Here is a 14,463-nt window from a genome sequence, read left to right as displayed (position 1 = left end):
CAAGAAGAAAAACAAAATTAGTATCAAAAGACATAATTAAAAATATAAAAATGTAAATCTAAAAAAGGTAAATAAAAGGGAGTCTGTCGCCAACAACTTATTTTTACAGTTTATTTTAATTTATCCTTATTTATTTTTTAATAATATTAATTGATATTTCATAATTAATTATATTCTAATTTTAAATATAGGTACATTTAGAATTACTATTTATTCCATGGATTAATTGGACGACTTCTAAAAATTTTTCTCTAAAAAAAATCTTGTTAGTAATAAAGAAAATATTTTACCAAACATATCCTTGCATTATTATTATTTTATTATATATATTTTATAATCTGCCAGAAAATACATACTGAACAAATTTAATATTTTTTAGGCAACAAGGCAGAAAAAAATAAGATTGGTAGACCTTGATAGTTAATACACTTAGCGCCATCTATCGGTCATGCTATGAGCTCATGTAAAATGAAAGATAGAATTTAAAAACAATAACATATACGTTGTACTACACTTTTTAAAATATCACGATTATTATTGTTTTCTAGATTACCAAAATATAAAAAAAAAATTAAAAACTAATTGAATAGACTGCAAAAAGAGTACAGCAAATTACAAATTTTATAAAAAATAATATGAAAAAATCAAATAATGATATAAAATGAAAATGAAATAAATGTAAAAACAAAAAGTGTGCGTTGGCCGGGAATCGAACCCGGATCAACTGCTTGGAAGGCAACTATGCTGACCATTACACCACCAACGCCACATGATTATCTTTCGAAAATACGATTCAGTTTGTTTGCCTAGTACATATTAATATTATATTTTACATTTTTAAATATTGTACATAAATATTACCTAAATAATAATTACTCAAAATAAAATCATATATCTATGTATTTAGAAATATATATATTTGTATAAATGCATTTTATGTATAAAATGAGACGATCGATCGACTTTAGAAACATTTCGGACTTTAGAATCAATCACAATAAGTTAGTACCTACTTACCTACCTATTCGAAAATCTGTTCACATAACATGATATATCTTGTTAATTTATATGATATATATATATTTGTCACGATGAACATTACTGCTTATTTATATATATTTTGTTATACAATATGGTTTGTTATACACGTATTCGCTGATATATAAACAGAATTACAGAATTACCTATCATCATCATCTTCATCATCTTCCTACCCTTATCGCAATTATTATTTGGGGTCGGCGTAATATGGTTTTATCCATATTACAAAAGATATGTATATTAGTAACAAATGAACATTCAAATTATTGACAAAACCCCTATTAGGTGAAGGCCTAGCAGAAGGTTCAGCAGCGGACAGTTAATAGCTGATATGATAATAATGATTGCATTGTAAAAATCTTTATTGTACACAATTTACATTTTTTTATACGACTTAGAATATCAAACAAGCTTACGGCCCACCTGATGGAAAGTGGTAACCGTCGCCTATAGACATGAGCAGTACCATGGACATAACAGAGTATACTGTTTCGCCCATGATACCCCCCATGCGTTGCTATTCCTGAGGGCTCAGGTGTTATTCCTCTGTACCCTGTAAGTTCACGCCATATCCCCTTACCCTTCAAACCGAAACACAGCCATGCAAACACAACTGCTTCACGGTTGAAACACGAATGGGACAGAGGTACCCAAGCAATCGACTATTGTACAAAATTTGGACATATTAAAAAATTTAATATACAATAGCGGCCTCATCCTATACACGGATCTCTTACAGTCAACCTTTGAGATGGTGAAAAATTATGATGCTGGACTGCTTCCAAGCGGTAAACTTAATTGTTGAATCAATTTCGTAAATATTCAATTATTATGGCAAGTACAACATAAATAAAACACATGCTTAATTTATTATAAGTACATTACCAAACAAAACTCAAGTGCTCGCGAGTCGCGAGCGTGGATGGATATTACTAGTTTGCTAACTAAGAAATATCAAAGTACACAGTGCACTATCAAAGCTAATTAAAATTGCAACGACTCTACAAAGCGTCTTAACCCGTAGGCGGCCGCGGGCGCGCAGAGACAATACGAGCTAGGCACGTTACGCCCGCGACAGCCCGCGCGAACGGGCGCGGCGCGGCGCGGCGCGGTGCGGTCGCGGGGCGTCGAGTGCGCCGCTGTAATCAGGGCTAATAGAAGCGCGTATGCTTTGATCTGCACCTCAAAGAGATGAGGGCCAAACTCGCGAGACGTGACAGCACTATGCGTGTACACGACACGACCGGGGAATTAAGAAATTTAACTATAAACAGACTAATTACTAGTGCCGCATTCGAGTATTCTGACACTTGTCTATGGTTGACTGGGAGAGAATGCTCTTAGCATTAAGTCCGCCATGTACACATATTTGTGCTGATGAATAAATAAATAAAATAATTTGCTCAAATATAGTTTAATTTGATATCTAAGACTAAGGGAACTGAATGGTCGAGGGATAGGCAGCAGCGTCCCTCTTAAAACATCTCCAATGTCTAACTACAGTTGCCAACCCGGTTGTTAAACGTGGCAAAAACTGGCAAAACTCTCTAATAAAGAGAGGCCTACGTTCAACAGTGGACAATTTACGACTGATATAGTATCGTATGGTAATCTTATCTAACATGGAGATAGAAGGGTCGAGAGATAATGAAATTTAGTGGCCCAATTGCTATCAATATATGTACCCTGTCAAGTTGACTTCCAAACGGTCCCTTCTAGAAATCGTCGTTGTGAAATCGTTGTCAAATGACACTGACTTCATCCTCAGTCTTCCTCATTGGTACTCAATTAGCATAAATTAATAAAACAAATTTCTATTAAATTACTTTTTATCCAACAAATTACATCACAAAATTATTTGTCTATGATTATATATAACAATGACTTTATCTTCTCATATCTGCAGAAATTTTCGTGCACATTTTTCATAAAATGGCGTATGAGAAAACGTCTGTGAATACCAAATGTTATACAATAAATAATATATTATTATATTCATATATAATATTAATATCATCTATAAGGTCCAGTTAATAATGTATTTTTTTTTTGTTGATGGGTGAAAATGGTATGGTAACCCCGCCTGCGCTAACGGGATACGCTGGCGGAGCACCAGTGAAGAGAGATAGATGAGAATGAAAACAGGCCAGTTAGCCCATCATGAGGAATTCATCAGGAATTAACCGTGATAGTTTCCAGGGGGAACCGCGAGGAGGTTGACTTGGTTGGGTATATTACTAGCAATAGGATTCTCTTTCTCCATTACTAACAATCTCTTTCCCCCCAGTTAATAATATATTATAGATTTACTCATGTTTCTCGAGTGCTACCTATCGAGTGGTGGCTCCACTGAAAATCAGCGATGCAGCACCACGCTGCAGGTTAAGCTAAGAAGACCATTTCAGCTGCTATCACAGAACTATTATTTTAATGTATAAATTTGTCATTAACATTATTATCTTTTGTTGCTGAATAAATGATTTTATTATTGTTATTAACACTAAACCCACCAAAGGCTGTCAAATGATCGTTTTTGAAATTTAGTTAAAAAAATTTCATGTATAACGTTACTGTATCACCATGTAACTTATTGACTTCTCCTATAATAAATATACAACCCATTTTGCAATATTTACAACTTACTATTATTTACTTGTTTACTATCTAGTTGGCTAAAATCTCTTTCTACTCGTATATTAAGATACATACTTTATAGTGGTCATTTGACCGCTCATGGTAGGATTTTTTTTTAATAGGTGATAATGGATTGGTAACCCCACCCGCGCTATCGGTATACACCGGCGGGGCACCAGTGAGGGATGATAGATGAGGATGAAGCAGGTCAGTTAGCCCATCGTGACGAATTCAACAAGAATTGTTCACGATGGTTTCCACGGGGAACCACGTGGAGGTCGACCTGATAGATATTGCTAGCCATGTCGAACTCCACTGCTAACAATCCCTTTCCCCCCCACATTGTAGGATTAGGTATATATGAAATATCGGTAGATTTAATGTTAAATTTGGGCGATACTTTGATTGATTATCATTACGAACGCCATGTTTTATTCCAGCAGCCCGGTCTATAAATTCTGAACGCCCCACATAGCAAGGTAAGGCACGGAAACGCTGAAGAGTCTAAGCGTTGTGGGCGCAATATTGTTTTCTTTCTGCTTTGCGGCGCCGCGGCGTGTAATTGATTCTTTTGTGGCGTAATTGCGGGCAGATCGCATCGGACCAAGTGCGTGGGTCGGACTCTCCCAGACCCAGCATTCATATTCAACAGTTAGATGACGTTTAGTGCGCGTTTTTAATTGGTTTCCTTATTCCCGGACAGTGAAGGGAGTCGAGTATTGTTCCTCGTTTTGTTTGCTGTATAATTTCTAAAATGGATTTTAATTTGGATGCTAATTCATGTTTATAATCTAAAACGGTCTGTGGGGTGTTTGTTGAAATGTGTTCAATGTTAGGTATTAAATTGTAAAAATCTAATTTGATCTTTATAGTAATAGTAGAAGTATTCTTATAATGTTATTTTGAAACAATCATACAATATACATACAATATACTACATTAAAAATTTGATTCAAATATATAAATACAATTACAAATAATACATGTATCCTTCCGCTATATCTTTACAGAGTAGAGAATCGAGTGCCAAAAATGACAATGCTTAATCCATGTCCTGATTCACAAACTCGTCTCTTTCATATCCATCAATTTCAAATTTTTTTTTTTTTTTTTATTGTTGATATTTAATTCCAGAAATTTTATATTGGCAATAATGTTGTTTGTTTTTTATGAGGCTCTTTCGAATCTTCATAAATTCTTTCTGTCTACCCTAATGGGAGATATGTAAATTTTATGATCACAAATACATTTATTGAATTACTGTTTTGCATCCGCCATTTGGCATGATCAGGACAGTAAACCAACAAAGATAAACGAGTAGCCATCACAAGTACAAAGCGAAAACGTTGAGAGATAACAGACAAAGAAATACAGATTTACAAATCAACCAAAGTTTAGTTTAAAAAATAATAATACGTTTTTATTTCTATGTAAATGTATACGGTCCGTCTGATGGTATAATGTTACAGCTTGTAACAACAAAATTGTCACATTAAAAACCTATTGAAAAACTAAAACCTGTAGGTCCTCTTTGTTTTGGCAAAGTCTTGGCAGAAACCAAGCTTTGCCTAGAGACGACAGTTTGTAGAATAACCTTTCTAGGTTATTTTACAACCTGAGTGATTGCTGGAGAAAGCTTCTCTAAAACCGCACTGTCCATGACCATTCTTCTAATGGGTGAGGATGGATTCCCTGCCAATAACAAACGGTGCGATGATACCACAAAGTCAGACGAACCGCTTAGTCCTCAAGCTAAGATATCCTGTTTACTAAGAGCCAGGCGTCATCTGAAAAATAACCCCAAAGCTACTACCGGTCTCTCTCTTATCACTTTTATCGATAAAATCTGCAAAAAAAAACTGTATACGAGTCGTTTATTCCAAAGCTTAAAAGGTTTAATTGTTGACCCTTTTTTGTTGACACATGCTTCTAGTGACTAGTTGTACACGTGTTGGCAAACACAGACCAAATATAACCGAAAAGGAAATAATCTAGTTATTGATTACATTATCAAGCACGATACTTTATGTCAACGGACGATCGACAGTGATTGATGTAATCCTGTACAATGTTTACTCATACAAAACGACCGATAGTGTATGTTTTGATTTTTATTACATGTAGCCATTTACACTTAGGGGACACGATTTCGATATTAACAATGTTGCACGTAATATAAATATTTTGTAAATAATTATTTATAGTATTTTTACTTTTTTATATAATTTACAATGGCAAACAAGCTGACGGCCCACCTGATTGAAAATGGTAATCGTCGCCTATAGACATGAGCAGTGCCATGGCCATAACAGAGTATACTGTTTCGCCCATGATACCTCCCATGCGTTGCCATTCCTGAGGACTCAGGTGTTATTCCTCTCTACCCAGTAAATTCACGCCATATCCCACCCTTCAAATCAAGTCGATTATTTCATTGCTTTTCCTACTTCTCAAATCCACACATTAAAAGTAGCAGGCGTAAGCTAGTATAAAATAAAGAGAAAAGTAGAAAAAAAAATGTTTAAAATGGGCATTAAGCGCTGAAGCTATCAACAAATGAAATTATTAACAAATTTCATTCGAAAAGAAGCAATTTGTAAATTGGCCTGAATTTTTTGTATGAAAGCCAACATCCTCTTTTCCAGGAGAAATCTCGGAATACCTCGATTAACTGTGTAGTGGTAGTGGTAACAGTGGTATAGTGAATTGTATTTAAGAATATTTGCATATGATAAAGTTATATTTTTACTATTTAAAATGTTTTTTTTTTTCTTTACAATTTACAGGATTTCCGTTACAAATACATAATTATCCCAGGCCAATTTTATTGATTTTCAATTCCCTTTCAAATAAGTAACAAATTAATAAACCAACTCCAACTTTAACAATATCCACTAGATAACTGAACAGTGTTACCACTCAACAATAACCTTGAAATGTATAAATACGAGGCAAATAAAAATACCGCAATTAAAGGAAACCATGAACGCGTCATCGGGGTAATTGGTGAGGCCATTCCGGCGTCTGGTGTGGACAAACGAAAACAAACTGAAGGAATTATTACCCGGGTTTTGCTTTATCAACTATTTTGTAAAACTTTAATGTATGGTGACGTTCACGAAAACCAGACTGGTGGAACAATATATCTTTCGAGTGAGCTGTGAATAATGGAGCATCTGTTCAAATAGGATATCGTTTATTTTTATCCATTGCAACGTCATTTGCTTGTTCAATCATTAATTTATCATTCTAAAACTGCGCAGTTTATGTAATTTTGAAAGAACGTAAAATTCAACTTTGTAAGATGTAGATTTATGTATCTCTATGTCATGAAAGGAGTCGAAGATTTTCGTAGAGTCCAAACACTATAAATGATGTTTCTAATACCGCAAAATAGGTAAGATGCTATTATTAATTGCATGTAATTTAAAAAGAAACTAGCATCACTACTTAATCTGAGAAAAATGAAAAAAAAATGTGGTGACATTTTTTTTTCTACACCACGAAAGCGGTAAAAAAGCATACAGCGCGTCTGAACGTACTAGATCACTGTAGCCTATGGACGCATGCAACACTAGGAGTGCTTGTAGCCGATCATAAAGAAACCTTAATACATTGTATTTATAGAATTGCAAATCCGGCACCATATGGAGTATTGCTATCGCTTATGGGCGGAAGCACCTAAATACCAGCTTGAACCCTTCGACTCAGTGCAACGACAAGCTATGAGAATTGTCGATGATCCCAGGCTTACAAGCGGTATCGAACCCTTAAGTCTTAGGAGAGGTTCTGTCTCACTCTGCGTGTTCTACCGCTTGTACAACAGATTGTGCTTAGAGGAATTATTCAATATGATACCCACGGCCACTTTCTATCATCGTACGGCTCGCCATCGACAGGGAGTTCACCATCATACTCTACAGCCTAAATGCTCTCACAACGCGGTTTCACAGATGTTTTCTCCCTCGAACACTCAGTTTATGTAATGAATTCCCGACCACATACTTTTTTTTTTGTTGCAGTATCTGGTAGTGCTCCTCAAATATTGCGTCTAAATTGCGTCCACCATGTATCCTCTTGTATAGGCATTCAATCACCCGTATCCAATAGCGAGGACGGGATGTCTTAAATGTTGCACCGAAAACCATAAAAAAAAAAATCTCTACCGAGGTTTTCCCAAGAGACTACAGTATGGAGTTCTTCAAAAGGGGGTTAAAGAGGTTTCTTCAGGGTCGGCAACGCGTGCATAATACCCGTATTGCAGGTCTATGAACGGCTACAGTAACCACTTACAATCAGGTGGGCCGTATGCTTGTTCGCCACCTCAGGGGTATAAAAAAACCCCATTCTGTAGTATCTAGGGAAAAAATATGGTCAAAGGTGAAACAACGACAACCCTTGCTGTTCCTTATTATTGTTACTGTGTTAAGCTCCTAGATATTTTGTGGCCTGGTTTCTCTTAAAACAGGATACCCTCGTTTGAGGACCAGGCAATTGGCATGATTGCGTGGTAGTAATTATTATTAATATTGCCGTATGATCCAGGCATAGGATGGGCCTCCACTTCATTTCACGTGGGTGTCGTAAGAAAAGATTAAGGAAACTTAATGATTGAGGGATGAGCAATAGCGTCCCTTTTAAAAATTACCAAAACCTAACTATTGTCGCCAACCAGCCTGTCAGGGGGAAAGGGATTGTTAGTAATGGAGACTGAGAATCTCATTGCTAGCAATATACCCAACCAGGTCGACCTCCTCGCGGTTCTCCCTAGAAACTATCACGGTTAATTCCTGATGAATTCATCATGATGAGCTAACTGGCCTGTATTCATTCTCATCTATCACCCCTCATTGGTGCTCCGCCAGCGTATCCCATCAGCGCAGGTGGGGTTACCACACTATTTTTACCCATAAAAAAAAACAGCCTGTCAAGTATGCTAATTGCTGGCAAACCCCCCCTTATGGGGGAAGTCTATGTTCACCAGTGAACAATTAACGGCTGATATGTTGATGATTAATTATTATTAATATTAGAAGTGTAAAAGAATATATTTAATAATAATAATAAAACCTCTGGTAATATTACGTTATCTGGCAGTTGTAAGGCCATGGCGGCAGCTGACAGGTTGCAATTTCCGAATTGTCAGATTGTTAGACATTTTGTGGTTCAGAGATCGGAAGCATAGTAACGTGCCTAACATCACGAATCTCGCGTATACTTTAAACGGGCCAAATTACAAAGTATGTTAGCGAGAATATAAAGGAATATTTTAAAGGGCATATACCTTACTTATCTAAAAACTAAAATGACATGTGATAATTGAACTTTAAATTATGAATAATTTGTATTTAAAATAGATATTTTATAATAACAATTCGAAATTCTTCAAAAAGTTTCGCCCCTGGGTGGGCTCGAACCACCAGCCTTCCGGTTAACAGCCGAACGCGCTAGCCAATTGCGCCACGGAGGCTGATGCTACCTCTTTTGAAAATGTCAATTACTACCATTTATAAATTTTACCATTGTAATAAACATGAAAGACAAAGACAAAGATATCGATATAACTGCTTTTACCTAAGAGCGAAATGTTTCATTGGAAACCTGTTTTGATCTGTTCCTTGAATGAATTCCAAAGTTTACTGTGAGATTTTTGTGTCGCACACACAACATAACAATAAAAGCATAGTCCAACACGCAGTGTACTGTTGGAAAACGGTTTAAGATTGAGGTGAAGCTAAGCATTTGAGGTTATGTTGACAAGTGTGTTGTAGCTTGTGAGCTTTCGTTTACCAATTAATTCTTATTTTATTTCGTTAAATATTCAATGTGGATGAAATTAGAGTGTTTCACTGACATACTTACTGAAATTAACTATGAATGTAACTTTAGCTTACTTAATTTGTGTTTAGTGAAATTATTATACCTGACTCGAATGTTATTGTGAACGGTTAAATTTGGCGTAATAGTGAAGTGATTCATTCAAAATTTTTCCCTCAAAAAAAGTTTTGGGTGTGCCTACTATGGCAAGCCGGGTGGCGGGCGCGTGCTGCGCCGCGTCTGTTGAGCGGGCCGGCTTGCCCGGGTTACTACGTGATTTGCAAAGATTATCCGAAGACCATGACTCGGCCGATATTGTTTTTATATTGGGCACAGCAGAGGAAAAAATCTACGCACATAAAATAATTATGGTTGCCAGGTAAATTGATGTCAATTAAATGCAAAAAACACTTCCCATACCGGGAATCGAACCCGAGCCTCCTGGGTGAAAGCCAGGTATCCTAGCCACTAGACCATATGGGAGACGAATAAAAGGCTTGTAAATAGAATTATACTCTTAAGTATCTTTTATACAAACCTAATATAAAATTACTTTTAACAACAATTTAACTAAATAATTTATAACAGATTAACTGCGAGAGAATGCTATTATATCAGATATTTTTTTTGTAATGTGATTAATAAAGAATAAATAAAACAAAAAATTTTTTGAACAAATTAATTAGTTTATATAACATAAATTAAATTTTATATACCATTTATTTTTTCACATCTAATCGAATACAATACAGGTAAATAAAATGTAACATCAACCACATATAGTGTACAGCCATTTTACCTACTACTAAAGGTAATGATCTCAAAATTTTAACTTGAATAAAAATAACTTTCAAACACCCTAATTTGTACAATTTCTAGAAACAGCGAGTTGCAAATTGCAACCTTTCATGATTGCAGTAAATTCAGTGTTTCAAATGCAAATGTATTTTAGCACCCGCTCTGTGAAGACGCAATTTGGCTCATTACTCGTACCGAGTTAACGTAACGCAATAAATATAGAAATATTAAAATGGATATTCATTCGAATTTAATATTATTGTCTTTTCTATTTACGTTCAAGTAGCAAAATCAGTTTATTTCATAAATAACAGTGTGAATAGCGCCATCTATTGTCGAGGAGTAAATAGTAGCTTCTTTTTCGTAGATGTCACTGCTATCGCGAAATTAAAAAATCTTCGTTCTTCATAATACCATTTATCCATCTAACATGACAAAGCTACCTGTATATAAGTATTTATTTTTATTTATATACCTATATTAAATAAATATATTCTTTATTACATTCAGAAATATAGTGATAATATCAATTATTACAAATAATGTAAGCAAAGGTGATAAAAGAGATCTCTCTTCCAATCAACTCATCAGAGTGGCATAGAAAGCCAAGGTTATAACAATTATATGTAATAGCTCTCTTGTTCATAATCATACTAACTATTACACTATTTTGGCCACTTTCTGTCAATTTAGGAATCTAGCACAAAAGAAAGAGACAAAACAGTTCAATGGCTAAAATAAGATTATGGGAGGTCTGACGTTTTTATGAATAATGAGATTAGACTAATTTTTTACCTGAAACAAGGTATTGAATAAAACTAAAATGGAAAATTTCAACTCGAGTCTTTTAATTTCTTATAAAGTGGTCGAAGAAATCGTGTGGATTAATTACATTATTATTTTTTGTTTAAACGACTGTTAGCTTAGCTGTATTTTTTACTACATAATGTAAGATTTTTTTATTTTTTTTTTTTTATTTAGCATCTAAAATGAACCGTTACTTAGTGATTTACCTACCAACATCAAACCACTGTTTATTTTAATAGATGTTAAAAAAAATATCAATTAATAAATCTAAAATACGTTATAAATATTATATTTTTGTATTTAATAAGTTTATATACAATTTTATAAATATTATCTTTTTATTTTTATTATAATTAATGAATTTAGAAAATAATTATTAGTCATTCAACGACTCGGTGGTAGTAATCAAGGAATATAAAAATGGCGATACACTTTTGGAGAGGCCAGTCGTGTTCGGAACGTCTAAGAGAATGGAATCGTAGATTATAATACTATCAAGACAAGCGGAGTGTTACTTTATACCGATCACTCTAAAAATAAGTAGATATTTATAGATAGATAATTTATTTGCATTACTTACTTACAACACCCAAATTACAATATAGATATACAAAAAAAGCGTGATGACATTAATGATAAAAAAATACATAAAGCTAAATACAATTTTCGTTTGTGAGTGTGTCATAGCAATACAAAATGGCCACAACTCAGTTTATTGCTTCGCCCTCAAAAGAGCAAAGCACTGATATTCTGTTGCGGCCAAAGGGAATAGGGTAACAATAAAATGATACTACCAGATTATCTATACACTAAACAGCAATATGATAGTTCATCTAGCAGATAAATGGTACATAGAGGTAACTTGCTGGAACATCCAACTTTTACCTCCCAATTAAGATTTTTTGTAAATTAATTTTGAAACTGGACTTAGTAGTTATATTAGTTTATAACTCTAGAACAACTCGGCTACCACTTTTTTTTTTTAATGGGTGATAATGGAATGGTGAACCCACCCGCGCTATTGGTATACACCGGCGGGGCACCAGTGAAGGATGATAGGTGAGAATGAAGCAGGTCAGTTAGCCTATCGTGATGAATTCAACAAGAATTGTTCACGATGGTTTCCAGGGGGAACCACGTGGAGGTCGACCTGATAGGGCATATTGCTAGCAATGTCAAACTCCATTGCTAACAATCCCTTCCCCCCCCCCCCCCCCCCATGGCTACCACTTGTTTCACATGATTAATTTAAAAGTTGCCGTGTCGCTCGAGCGCGATCAATCTCTCTCGATGACGCGGCTCGTCTTATTAAATTATAATTTGTTCCCCGTCCTCATTTACTTGTTAAGTACAAGTTGAAGTTAATATCTACAATAATTACTTACATAATTGATTTCCTACATTTGCACGTAATTACGGTGCCTAATCAATACATAGTATAAAACAAAGTCGCTGTCTCTGTCTGTCCGTCCCTATGTATGCTTAAATCTTTAAAACTACGCAACGGATTTTGAAGCGGTTTTTTTTTTTTTTAATAGATAGTGATTCAAGAGGAAGGTTTATATGTATAATACATGCAAAATATTGCAGAGAAACACTGATTAATTTAGAGGTTTCTAATGTGATGTCATAAATAAACACATTTTTTTCTTTTACAATGCAAACGCTGGCTGAACCCCACGAGATTAATCAAAATAATGTACTACAGTATTGTACACTTTAAAAAGGTCAACAAAAAAGTCCGCGATGGTATATGTCTATCTCTTAAGGATAACCCACGATAACCATTTTTTATCCTTTACATTTTACAGGAAAAAATGGCTTATTTACGAAGTGATTTTAGGCATTACAGCATTAATTTTTATCCAATTATGTACCTTAAATAAATTGTCCATTTAATATAGATCAATATGGCGGTTACGTCAGTACCAGCCGAGGGGGGGGGGGCTATTTAGTATCAACATTGCACCCGTGTGAAGCCGGGGCGGGTCACTAGTTATTAATAAATTGCCAAGGGTGGCAATTACTGGCGACACTTCCCACAGGAAGGCTTATGTTAAGCAGTGGACAGTTAACGGTTGAAAAAAAAATAAAAACAGTGCCTAATAATAATTTAAGATTTTCCTAAAAAATCGACTTCAATTGTGGCATAATCAGCTATTTAATTTAAAAACTATACCGATTTTGATAAAATGGTATCATATGTAGAGAATACGGTCCCGACTGGTTTTTTTAATTCCGGGATTTCGGGATTACTGAAAGATAATACCGGGATCCCGGGATCGATCCCGGGATCAATTTAAGAATGCAATAGCAATAAAAGGTCAGTAAATTATTTCCAATCATTCTATTTTTATTTTGGTAATAGGTAATAGTTTCATTTTAAGGCTATATTAAACAAAATTATGTTTCTAATTTCGTTGAAGACTAATATTTGTACTTTACAAATTGTAATACATACTTATTAAAAATTAAACTTTGAGAAAATCAACTTTGTTAGACTCACTTAGAGAAACCGGCCGCCTTTTGGTATCACTTCTCGTTAATATTTACTGTATTTGTTATTTTTCTTTTTACTTGGTGCAAATAAAGTGTAAAATAAATAAATAAATGTAATTTCTGCAAAATTGTTTCACATCAACGCATTCACACCGGAAACCATTCCGTAATCTCGTCTCGTGTGTTTACGCGAGCATCTGATTATCGGCGCGGAAAACCACATCAGCTGGTTTGTTAATCGTTCAAATAACTTGTAACCTTAACGTAGATAGGTACCCGAGCACCCAACATACGTAATTTGGGTACGAAATCTGTCTCCTAATCACCGTTACGGAATTACGGATTATTTCGGAACAAGCATAGACAATGTTTTGTCCTACCATAGACATACGTAGGTACAAACGATTTTCCTCTATGTATCATTGAAATTTTTATTTTTTTTTATTTTTGCTTCATGTATTAATATTTTTTTTCCTTTCAAATATTATACTTATTAAGGTATAGTAACATTACATAACGGTAAAATTATTTAATATTTTTGTAAAACCTGAACAATCAAGCACTGTTCCAAATGCTTCAGTGGCAAGATTTTGTCTTCGATCATTTAAAATATTTTTATTAGTGGTAATATTTGAACTTGGATACGATGTTAATACATATAGTTTCGGGCAAAAGTTCTGCCGTCCCATTTAAAAAAAAAAAAACTATCAATTCAATAGCAGTTGTGTTTGCATGGCTGTGTTTCGGTTTGAAGGGTGGGATATGGCGTGAATTTACAGGGTACAGAAGAATAACATCTGAGTCCTCAGGAATGGCAACGCATGGGGGGTATCATGGGTGAAACAGTATACTCTGTTATGTCCATGG

The 14,463-nt window shown here is 34.7% G+C and overlaps 1 protein-coding gene and 3 non-coding genes across 4 annotated transcripts in view; 1 reads left to right on the top strand and 3 right to left on the bottom strand.

Moving 5' to 3' along the window:
- Positions 1–694: 694 nt before the first annotated feature.
- On the bottom strand, positions 695–766 carry Trnag-ucc (transfer RNA glycine (anticodon UCC)). The gene has a single exon. It is a non-coding gene; the product is annotated as a tRNA-Gly (tRNA).
- An 8,305-nt stretch (positions 767–9,071) lies between these two features.
- On the bottom strand, positions 9,072–9,145 carry Trnan-guu (transfer RNA asparagine (anticodon GUU)). The gene has a single exon. It is a non-coding gene; the product is annotated as a tRNA-Asn (tRNA).
- A 161-nt stretch (positions 9,146–9,306) lies between these two features.
- Positions 9,307–14,463, top strand: part of LOC113520959 (BTB/POZ domain-containing protein 19) — a 41,715-nt gene continuing 36,558 nt past the window's right edge. The window contains exon 1 of the mRNA XM_052898622.1: positions 9,307–9,871. Coding sequence (XP_052754582.1) covers positions 9,696–9,871 — 176 coding nt within the window. The 5' untranslated portion in view covers positions 9,307–9,695. The remainder of the gene's footprint in view (positions 9,872–14,463) is intronic.
- On the bottom strand, positions 9,904–9,975 carry Trnae-uuc (transfer RNA glutamic acid (anticodon UUC)). Its single transcript has one exon. It is a non-coding gene; the product is annotated as a tRNA-Glu (tRNA).

This window comes from Galleria mellonella, unplaced genomic scaffold (assembly GCF_026898425.1).
Source record: "Galleria mellonella isolate WM207_F2 unplaced genomic scaffold, CSIRO_AGI_GalMel_v1 utg463, whole genome shotgun sequence".
Lineage (NCBI taxonomy): Eukaryota > Metazoa > Arthropoda > Insecta > Lepidoptera > Pyralidae > Galleria > Galleria mellonella.
Note: the sequence above shows the minus strand (reverse complement) of the source record. Positions and strands in the feature narration are given on the sequence as shown.